The 12,060-nt window shown below is 31.4% G+C and overlaps 1 protein-coding gene and 2 pseudogenes across 2 annotated transcripts; 2 read left to right on the forward strand and 1 right to left on the reverse strand.

Moving 5' to 3' along the window:
* The first annotated feature begins 1,012 nt into the window (after nt 1-1,012).
* LOC149891712 (uncharacterized) lies at nt 1,013-3,745 on the forward strand (annotated as a pseudogene).
* A 1,520-nt stretch (nt 3,746-5,265) lies between these two features.
* On the forward strand, nt 5,266-7,825 carry LOC149891713 (uncharacterized). The gene is made up of 2 exons (XM_090077101.1): nt 5,266-5,843; nt 6,033-7,825. Exon 2 carries the CDS (start codon nt 6,130-6,132, stop codon nt 7,669-7,671), a length of 1,542 nt encoding a protein of 513 aa, XP_089933227.1. The 5' UTR covers nt 5,266-5,843; nt 6,033-6,129; the 3' UTR covers nt 7,672-7,825.
* A 1,336-nt stretch (nt 7,826-9,161) lies between these two features.
* Nucleotides 9,162-12,060, reverse strand: LOC145189327 (uncharacterized; annotated as a pseudogene). The gene is made up of 3 exons (XR_016449419.1): nt 11,826-12,060; nt 11,257-11,744; nt 9,162-11,149 (listed from the first exon to the last, which is right to left on the reverse strand). The product of XR_016449419.1 is annotated as an uncharacterized LOC145189327 (transcript).

Below are 12,060 nucleotides of genomic sequence, written 5' to 3' on the forward strand. Positions count from 1 at the left end.
AGAATTACAAAAACCTTTAAGTTTTTGTAATTCTTCATCAATTTAATAATACTCAAATTTTTAAACTTATACATAAGTATTAAGTTAAGATCAACTTCAAAATTTTCTCTCATTAAAATGTTTTTGTATTTTTCGGCTGAAAGTTAATTTTTTGGCTGAAGTTAGTTTCAGACATGATTAATTTTCTTCAAAAACTAAAAAATCTAATCTATCCACCCTTCAGTCAGTTATTTATTGAAGAATATTCATATTCTCTGTTTTACCATCTTTTACAAAAACTTTAAAAGAAAATCAATATATAGAAAATTTAAGTCTTTGAAGAGAACTACACAGGTAGCAAGTTAATATACTTTGCTGTTTGTTTGCTGTACCCATGTAACAGAATGTAAACCTTTGTAGCCAATCATTGCAAAAGATGATCGATATTCTCTTTTAAAAGGATGTTTTCCACCAAGTAATTCAAGCGTGTAATAACATTTTTCAAATGCATATTGAGTGGTTTCATCCTGGGCTGCAACCAAGACAATTGAACTACAAAAGATAAAGTTAATAGGTTTTATATGAAATAACTGTTTGATAAACCATAACAACAAAAAAAAAACAACAACTGAGTTTTGCAATCGACAAAATGCAATATTGTAGAAAGTGATAGTACATTTGATAACAAATGTGGAAGTCCACTGTCTAAAGATTTACAAACTTACTAACTTTAAAAACCATACTCATTTTTTAACGCTTGGAACCAGCCAAATGTCTTATCACATGCTTAAAAGTCTTTAAACCAGTCAAATGCTACACTTTATACTAACAACATGTAACAACTAAAAATCCGGACAAACTTTGTAGCTTCAATATATGAAGTCAAACAATGTTTTATAGCTTTATAATCCTGCGTTTCATATTATAAACCTACCTTTTATGTTGCAAATTTAATCCTCTACAATATACAGAACTTATTTAAACATGTCTAAAATGAACATGCGAACATCTATGAACTCTAAAACATGTCTTTAAAAATGGTGTCATTCTTGCTTCTTCGCTGGCCGTTGCCGAAGCAGCTGCAGAAGCAATTAATTGTGTTGTTGGAATCTTCACTGGCGGGTTTAATCCGGCAAAAGCATTGAATTCTGCACGGAAGGCTGGCAAGTTAGCTCAAATCATTCCTAAATCATGAAAATATTTAAAACCATTAGAAGTTTAATACAAAACCGACAACTTCTGGGAACAATATTTCAAAAGGTAAAAAAAGCGTGGAAAACTATGCCTACAAAATTATCCGCATTTTTTACACGACAAAAAGTTATGCTTGGTTGAAGCTAAATAAAGATTGGTTGCAAGCTAAATAAAGATTGGTTGCAAGCTAAATAAAGATTGGTTGCAAGCTAAATAAAGATTGGTTGCAAGCTAAATAAAGATTGGTTGCAAGCTAAATAAAGATTGGTTGCAAGCTAAGTCCACTGTTTTAGATGAGAATACCACTAAAGATGTTGAGAGAATTAAAATGCTTGTTAAAATAAGCAGTACACTATTAAAAAGCACACCTGATATGTTTAAAAACACGGTTTCATATCTTAAAGCACAGCTAGCAGTTCGAAAAGGTTTTGAGCCTGGCGATGGATTTCAACACCTGGCAACAGAACAAGAAACTGCTAAACAATTCAAAGATCCATCAGTGAATGAAGCAGTAGAGACCAGTTCAAAGTTGAATGCTCTAGATGTTAATAATGGACAATAGCAAAGTAACACGTAACTGGGATGATTGATACCACTCTATCAGATGACGTACCTGAAGCTATGGCCTACAGAACTGCTCTCTTGAAGCTTATTACGACTGGAGAAACGCAAACACAGGCATCTCTAAATCAAGCTGTACTTGCGATAAACTTTTCTCTCTCTAGATATACGTGGGGGTTGTACTTTAACGAGAGCGTTTTTACAGAAATAAAAATTGCAAAAATAGAAGACGAATTGCAAGAGCTTAAAAATGGTGGTTCAGAAGTTTTAGAGAGAAGTTGGGTGGTGAATAATCGTTCAGCGATTTAGACATTGAATGAGAGAAGCTTGCAATCAAACTTGAGCTTGTTCAGCTAAACGAAGAATACTGCAACGCCTTTTTTTTATTTCCACCTTGAAAAGTGTTACGAAGGTCTACTCATAAAGCCTTCTAATGACCTTGAGAAAATTTTATACATTCAAAACATGCTTCTTTACCAATCAGCTAAATAAACCAAAAGTTTAATGAGGTGTTTCCTCCTTCATAAACTTTTAATGATCTTACAATTACGATCGAGAAACCAAAAAATTGTCATTGCATCAAATGTTTCCTAAACATTACGGTAATATCAGATACAACTGCTGATGAACGAATCAGGTTGTAAAAGTTTAATAAACTGTTGTTGAATGTATAATGGCAGAACATATTTTCATCGCGCTTATCTGATAAAAGATGGTCTTATCTTATCGCGCTTTTCTCTTCTCTGATAAAAGATGGCCAGCGTTTTGTAAAAGCTGCATTCAATAGTTTACTTAAATTTAGGCCTTACCAGAATTAATCTAACTTTTGGAACTTTAAATAATTCCATTATGGCCATTGTAGTAACAGTTAAAAATTTTTTTGTGCCTGCAAAATATAATTTAAAGCTTTCCCTTCTAAAGCTAAACAAACCTTGTTTTATTAACATTGTAAATATTTATGATTACATTTATTCATAAGGTTAATAGACCAAATGCATAGTGATTCGAAAAAATGTCTCGAAGATGATGGTGTGGACTGTCAAAATTCAAACTTAACAGAACATAATACAATTAATCACATACTGATCAAATGCACTGACAATCCCATTGAAAATGTCAAGAAAAGTGAGGAATTTATTTACAAAGTTGACATTAATTCATCATATTTCTCAGGACGCGATCGTGTTTGTATCGATGAAGTAAAAGTCATTTTTAAAGGCGCCACTACAGCTAATGGAATTTTTATAGTTTATGCTCAATCCACTGGTATTTCCGAGGATCGGTACAAAGGCCGTAGTTTCAAATTTATTGGTGATAGGTGGATTCGTATACTGTCGTATTATTCAAAAAGTGCTGTTAACAAGTTTGCTGTTGAAAAGATAAAAAAAAACTAAACAAAAGATTAAAAATAGAAAAAAACTGAACTCTGAGGATGATCAGGTGATTTGAATTGTTTCTTAAAAAAATTAAATAGATTAAGTTTTCAAAGCTCATAATACTAAATTATTTATAATAAAACTTTTTACTTTTAATTTGACTGAATCAAATAACAGTGATCATAAAGAACCCCTAAATGGCTTTATATTACTCAATTTAAGTTGCAAGATTTCTAGAAAGAGAAACTTTCTCTTAATTCTATTTCTATAGTTTTTTTGAAGTTGAAGAATATGCATACTAATTCACTTGCTCTTAGGTTACGTTCATCGATGCCGGAAACATATATAAAAGCTTTGAAGGGCTTTTTAGAGCTCCGACCGTATTTACAACATAGTGTTTCTTCATTCCGAAAAGCTCAAATCCTGGTCTCAATCTTGCGGGGCTAGAGAAAATCGAACTTAAATTTTCCGGCAGTTTTATTACAACCGGTACTCAAGTGCAGTAATCCAAAGTAGCGATCAAGAAAACAACCATGACACCACGGGGAGTGAAAAGTACAAATGGAGAGGAAACCAATGAAGACGAGGAAAATGGGGATTCCACAGAACCATTTAGACATGAAAGAGACATTGAAAAAAAGAATTCAACATTTTATTTTAACGCCAAGAAAAACACGAAGGGACTTTAAAATTCTAGAAATCGAAGACAAAACATCGGAATAGGCGTTTAAAGCATAAAACAAGAGGAAGCAAAGTTCAAAAAAATCATCCAAAGATTCACTAATAACAAGTTGCTTCATTCATTTTTTTGACAAATATCATTTGAGCGTCGCGGGATGCGATACTTTGAAACTACATTTTGTTACACGTTGTTTTTATTATAAATTGCTTTTTATTACCACGTTTGTCAACGTTTTTAGCTACTGTTTTGGTAAAAAGAGCATACTAAAACAAGCGTAAGTTTAAAAATAAACTCATGAAATTGGTATTTGAAAGTGATAAATTTGAATAAACCACCAAACTAACCAAAAGTTAAATGACCACTTCTCAAAAATAAACTTTTTTATTCTAATTTAGCTTAAGTTCCATCTAAAAATGTTTTTGTAAAACTTCTCGATATATCAATTTACTGAAATGTATCATAAACTTTATAAAAAAGTTGAAAAAGGGTTGGTTCACCCCTCTTCGATGGATCGAATTTGTACTTAGCGCAGCGCATTACTGTTTTGATGTCGTCAATTAAAATCGTCTATAAAACATCCTTTACAAACTATTATAAAACTAAATAGGATTTAGGTTATGTAATATAATAACCTAAATTTAAAATTTTTAGACAAAAAGTTACATTTTTCAATGAAATTACTACAAGTCTATAACTCTGGCGGGGGATCAGACCGTGTTTATGTCGTCATAGATATGAATTAACTTAAAACAAATCGCCCAAAAATGGCGCTCGTCATCTTTTTAAATAACGGTAAATATATCACCACAAAAAATTTAGGTTACATTTTGCTCAACCTTCTAGCTGGCGCGCATTATATATTAATATGTTTTACTGATTACAGCAAATTTTTACTATTTTCAACAGATTTAGAGCAACGTTACACTTTGCTATTAAGTAAGAACAATATTTCAATGAAAAAAATGCACCAATATAAAACATGTATCGCAAGAAGATGTTTTATATTTGATAGAATTGGATTCACTATCTATTAACGCACTATTAACAAACACAATTTTTGTTCGAGATTGACGCTTGCATGTAAATATCGGGCATTTGTGGCGATTCATTGACGCTTAGATTTTCTTGCGCACGAACGACATATACACGAATTTTTGGATGGTTGACCTTCTCGAACTCGTACCTTAAGCACTACTGCACTCGTAAGATAGCATGTTCTGAAGGCCCGCTCGGAAAGTCAGGTGCTCTTTCATAAGGGAAAGTGCTAATTGTTTAAAAACAGCCTTTTGTGCAATTTTATGTCATACTGGTATGCAAAAAAGTATTAGATTTGTGATTTGATTCCAGCTGTTCATAATATTCATAATATACATTCAAGATATTCATAAGATTATAAAAAAATCTAACTTTTCTCAAAACAGAAAAAGTCGAGCGCATTTTATATGAATACAATTCCACTGACAGTCGTGCGCCGCACAATGAGTCCAAATTGCGAAAAAGTGGCCAAAACTTTTTTCCGATTTTTTTTTTAACAGAAAGTGAACTTTGTGCAATCTTTTTACTTTAAACAGATGTAAACTGTATTTAAACTCAATATAGAGTCGTTTTCTGTAAAGAAAATTTATAGCTTTGTTTTCATAAAATATTAATTGCAAAGAGTGCATCTAGAAGATTATACAGGTGTTTTTTCTTTGTTGTTGATTAAATATAAAAAGATTAGAACTTATAAGCGTAATTCAAGAAGTTGGTGTTAATCATGCGAATTTGCAAGCCGTTTTAGAAACTGAAGCAAAAAATAAATTGCTAACCAATGAAGAACTGTCTGATGCAGAACTCTCAGAAAAAATTAGACTTTTTATTTATAAATTTCGGGTTAAATATGCAAAGCATAATCGTAATTTTAAAAGATTAGTTAAACAAGAAGTGGCATGGTTAGAGGGTGAGTTGTTTCAGAATCAAAATACTAAACTTGATTCAACTTTAAAAACTGGACGACCAGAAAAAGAATGGATAGAGTGTTCATTAAGAACAAAAAGGAGGAAAGTTTCAAGGTAGTTTCTAGTTTAGAATTGCTATTTTTGTTTTTAAAAGTCACTGATTAAATACATAATTTTTAATAAAAATATACACCCACAGTTCCACACTTGTGTGGTTAAGGCAGTTTTCCATAGTATCAATTTTTGAAATTATCATAATGGAAATAGATTATCAAATAATGATGTTGTTTATTTTTATTTTAGTTTGGCTAAAACTCATACAACTGAAGAATTAGCAGAAGCTGCTGTTGTACATGCAAAATCAAGTCCTGGAAAATCTGATTTGGGAAAAAATGTTAAAATGTTTTCTAAAGATCTACCAGGCCAAACTTACCAATCTGATAATTATCAGCCAATTATGATGTCTGCTGATCAAGCTTTATCACTTAAAATTCAATGTGATTTGAGTGATTTACAATACCAGATTATTCGAAACTCATCTCTGATGCAAAATGCTGACATTTATCCCCCATTAAAAGCAATCCTAAAATCAAAAGCAGATTGTTATCCAGAGGGTTTGCATATTACAGAAATGTCTGCGAAGTGTAGTTTGCAGAACATGGTTAACCATACCTTGCTTCGAATTTTGAAACTAAATTCTGAGCAGCTTCAAAATTTAGATGAAACAGTTACACATGGAGTATTCAATTTGAAATGTGGCATGGATGGTGCATCTTCACAAAGTATTTATAATCAAAGGTTTGATGATACTGATCTTACTACTGGAGTGCAGAATGAACAGTCAGTATTTCAAACTGCAATAGTTCCTTTGAAATTAAAAATTGGGGGTTCAAGCATCTGGAATAATCCTAAACCATCCAGCCCTCATTTTTGTAGACCTCTTGAACTACAATACCTAAAGGAAACAAATGAACTCATTGCAGCAGAAGAAATAAATCTTAGAAAACAAATCGAAAATCTGCAAGACTATATTTTAGATCTAGATCTTCTCAGTAGTAAAAAGCACTGTTCCATAAAAATTAAAATTGTTGTTGACTTGACTATGTTGGATGGCAAGTCAGTAAATGCTATCATGTTTTCGAATTCATCACAATCGTGCAATATTTGTTTTGCAAAACCGAGTGAGATGAACAATTTAGTAAAAATCAGAATGTTTACTCCAAATAAAAAATCTCTTACTATGGGACTATCTACTTTACATTGTTGGATTAGACTTTTTGAGTATGTGCTACACTTAGGATATAAAATGAAAATTAAAAAGTATCAGGCTAGATCAAAAGAACGTAAGCTTTCTGTTATTGAGCAAAAAAATGAAATTCAGAATAGGTTTAGAAGCGAGCTCAGCCTTGTTATCGATATGCCAAAGCATGGCTATGGTTCCTCAAACACAGGTAACACAGCCAGAAGAGCATTTGACAATGCAGATACTTTTGCAGACATTACAGGAGTTGATGTTAAAATAATTGTTAGATTGAGAAATATAATGAAGGCTGTGTGCAGTGGATACCACCTTGATTTGGGGGCCTTCAAAAAATATTGTTTAGCTACTTCTGAAATAATAATTAAAAAATATAACTGGTACATAATGCCACCTACAGTACACAAGCTATTAGAGCATGGTTATCAAATTTCTGATTGCTTTGAACTCCCAATAGGTATTTACTCAGAAGAGGCACAGGAAGCACAAAACAAATACATTCGAAATGCAAGACTAAACCATACATGTAAAATTTCTAGAAAAAATGCAATGGAAAACCAATATCATTATCTGCTGTTACGTAGTGATCCAATAGTGTCATCATTCATCTTCAAAAAAACTAAATCTATTAGTACTGTTAACTTAGATTCTGAAGTTTTAAACCTTTTGCTTGATGAACAATAAATATTTTTTAAAAATAATTTTTACTATATTACTAAATGTTGCAAATATTGGTTTATACATGTGTGTATGTGTGTATATATATTTGAGATCTTTTAAGGTATATATATAAACTTTAAAAGATCTCAAGTTATAAAAATACTGAAATGAAGTCTTGCATTTGTTGTTCTCACCCCTCCCCCCCGGGCTTTTTCTAATGTCTTTTTTTGAAACAATTGACATAAAACCAAAATGGAGCAAATTCGAGCAGCTAAAAAATTATTTGTTTTATAGCCAATACGTTCATAACAATGTGATAGAAATTTAGGAGGAGTGAAAAGTGGACATTTTAAGCTTTATCACTTTTTGTAACCGGGGAAATACATATTTTAAAAATTTTTCTCCTTTCTTCAAAAACCCAAAATCTAAAGCTAAAAAATCGAGTTATTACTTCTTTTTTGATTAAAACCATATTAACAATAATATATGAAAATGAAATTTTAAAAAAGTTTACAAATGTTGTATAATAATATAAAAATTGTCTTATTTAAAAAAATACAAAAATTCGTGAATTATTTTGGAAATTTTTATTTTATTTTTTAAGCGCAATAAATCACTCCCAAAACATATAAAGGACGTATTAAAAATTCTGCAAAATATTTTTTTCAGCTATTGGGTAAATATTCTTTCTAAATTATAAAAAATATTTATATATTGGAATACTTTTAAAAAACGACTTTTGGCCACATTTTTGAGATTTGGATTCATAGTGCGCCGTGAGCCTTAATAACAAGACATTCCATTCACAAAGGGCCACGTCAGCACGTAGCCACGTGAAAACTAAGTTTTACAATATAAAATTTCACAATTACACCATGCATTGGTCTCAAATGTTAAAATCATACAGAGTTAGCCGTTGCTTAATGAAAGAGTTTAGTAAAAGTTTAACAGTTCAATTTTTTTAACTGTTATATTAATGTAAATAATTATATGATAATAAAAATGTATATATATATATATATATATATATATATATATATATATATATATATATATATATATATTAGGGGTAGTCATTTTGAGGGAATTTTTGAAAACGAAGTACATACCCAGCTAAAGTTGGAGCAAATATGCTAAAACTTAGTCAAAATTTTTTTTAGGTCAATCGGGTGACTTTTAAGTCCCCCTCAAGACTAAAGTTGTTAAGAAATTGTACTTCAAAAAAGGAAAAATAGGGTATGTTCAGAGTGTTTGAGGGGGATCTAAGTGAAAAAATTATTTCCGTTTTTTTTTTTTTTTTTGTTATTTGTTATCTATATTTTCATTTTAAAAGGGTACGTCATCATGTATTTTACATATTTTTGGTTAAAACGATATTTACGAAAGGAAAAAATGAAAATTTTACGTTACGCAAGAGGTTATGAAACCAGCAAATTATGTATTTTCATACTTAAAATTCATTCAGATCGACAGCCGGAAAAATTCCCGCTTAAATCAACCAAAAAAACAAACTATTTTGAACTAAACAAGTAATTTACCATTAAATAAAAATCTTTACAAATACTATCAAAACAAAAATTATGTATTAATTGAAATAAGTATTTTAAAATGAACAACAATTTCCTAAGTCTACAATTTCCTTTTCTTCAGTTTAGAGAGTGACATCAGGCTTTCTGATAGTTTTTTTTTTGTAATATTACTTTTTCCCACACCAAAAACCTTGAAAGTTGACCTCACTTTGTCGACAGTTAAAAGTCTGTTCTGCTTGTCATCTTCATTTTCGTATATTTGCACAAACTGCTGCATCATTCCGATTGCTCGTTCAGAATGATCATTGACAACAATTAACATTTTGGCAAAGTTTTCAAAATTCTTAAACGAGGACTGGGTGTGCCAATATTGGGGTGGAAGTGACAACCAGTCTCTAACTCTCTGATTATCCAACCCTATCATTGAAAAAATTAAATATGAAAACTCATTAACCAAAAGAGAGAGGGTTGGTACCTTCATATTGTTTATGATATTAATCTCGTCTATTCGATCTTTGCTTCTATGTTTAAAAAAATCTGGATCCGGCATTTGGAAGGAAAGCAAAGCATCTGCAATGGCTGTTTTTTTATCCATAGAAATATTTTTATCCAAAAGAGCCAAGGGAATAATCGTTGAATCAAGATACCATGTATGCTTATAAAGAGATGCTAACAGCGTCTACTGCCTCCGGATTGGAGCAAACTTTCTTATACTCATTCATCTGAAAGATTGCATCAAGATCAGACGCAGGAGATTGAATCGCTTTATGTGCTTGAAGGTAACACCTTGTGTAAAAACATGCAATGAACTCGCAGATGAGTTTCAAATCTTCGCGTAGATTATCATTTTCTTGCACAAATGTCAATTGCTTGCACAAAAGCTGAAGTTTAAGGTAGTATAAACTCTTGCCTAAAAACCTAGCATGATGAACAGCTCCAGTTTTCTTTAATTTGAAATGTGCAGAAGGGGATAAATACTGCATGGTTAGTTCAGCCAACTCTCTTCGGTCATTCCTCATATTGCGTTTCTTAGTAATATAAGTCTCACAGTAATCTAAAGTTTTTGTTGCAGCTTCCTTCAAAACTGTTCCTTCCACGGTTTTCCAATCAAAAGAGGTCAGGTTATTTTTGTCGTATTTGAATTTAGGGTTCTCAAACATATGTTTGAACTTTACGAATAAAGGATTTTCAGGCCCTACGCTATTCTCTTTTATCACTGCTTCACAGAAATGAACCATTCTAAGCTCAACGATATGATGCCTACATGCTAGTAGAAGAAGGTATTTGTCTACCTCTCTTGCAATTCTAATAAGTGATCCTTTCTTAGACCCAGTATTACTTGAAGTTGTATCAAAGCATACTCCGCATACTTTTGAAACGAGGACATATTCTTCTAGTATTTTCATGATTCCTATATACATATCTTCACCTGAAGAAGACGGCAAGGCAGGTACTCCAAGAAGATGTGACACCCCATCAATGTTAACGAGTACAGCTAATCTTTCATTCTTCAGTCTTTTTCCATGATTCATTTCAAACAAGGTCTTTCCGTCAAAATGAATTATACAGGGAAAACGGCTTTTTTCCACGGCCTTCTTTATATCTAATTTAGCAATTTCTGCAGTATCCTTGGCAGTTTTTTTCATCTTCCTTAATGCTGTTGAAGCACTGGCTTTGCATTTTGCGATATTAACTCCACAATCTTGAAGAATTGCTCCAGTTACTTTTTGTAAGACATTGGGGGAGATATCATTTGCAGTAGCTATGATAGATACATTTCCATCAAAAATACTCTTAGGGACTTTGGCAGTAATGTTATGATCATCTGCTCTTCTATGATTCCAAACTTCGGGTTCAAATTCTGAATCAGAATCAGCGCTAGTGTCAGTGAAACTCAAGTCTAATTCTGAGGTAGCATCAATCTTAGGAGATTCATCTTCTAGCCTTGTCCTCTTCCTCATACCTTCAGAAACCTAAAATTTGTTTTAACATAGTGTATGTGTATTAACAAATAATGTATGTTAAATTAGCAAATTTTAATAAAAAAGGTCAAATTAACCCACTAAAAACAACATAAAACCTTTTTGCTAAATTTTCTATCTTCTGATCCCAAACTAAAACGTCTCAGTCCTTCCTGGTCTTCCAAAAAAGTTAAATCATCGTGCTTATCTTTATCTGAGCGTTTTTTATCCTTCCTAATTTGGTTCTTTAAATCTGTAGAACCAATCCAAAACAGCTTTTTCAAAAATGAAATGAACTCCCCTTGATTAACCTTGTCTCTAGCTGTTCCTCTGTATTTATTTCTACTCAAATCTGAATACTTCTTGTCCATCTTCATTAGGTTCTTGATAATATTTTTATCTGACATTACTTGAAATCCCGCTTTAAGCCATGGTCTTTTAACTAAGCCTAAAATGCATTCACAATCATCTACTTCACATCTCTTGTAACCCTGAACCTTGTTAGGAGGGCATGATAAAATTGTTGACTTCTTAACATTATGAGGAAGTAGTGATCTTCTGTAGGCAATGTGTTGAAGAATATCCATTCCAGTAGGGAGTTGAAGACCTTAAGAAAAAAAAAATCGATATTTTAATTTTTAACATAAAGTTTAAAATTCAAAACAATTTTTTTAAATTAGATATGTACATGTAATAGCTGGTTTAGCCTCATTTATGATAAAAAGTTTGCTTTTGCTTGATCTGAGAAACTTCCTCTTGCCAATATCTTTTACAATTTTTTTTTCCATTTTTGTATTCAATCTAAATAGATTTTATGGTTTGTAATTAGTTAAAAACTTCAATACAATTTTACTTTATATTGTAATTCAATTAATAACAATCAAGTAAATACGAAAGTTATTTACAAAAATAAAATAATGTAA

The sequence above is a fragment of the Hydra viridissima genome, unplaced genomic scaffold, assembly GCF_058129835.1.
Source record: "Hydra viridissima isolate aposymbiotic clone 2 unplaced genomic scaffold, HvirCarnegie_v1 scaffold_2, whole genome shotgun sequence".
Lineage (NCBI taxonomy): Eukaryota > Metazoa > Cnidaria > Hydrozoa > Anthoathecata > Hydridae > Hydra > Hydra viridissima.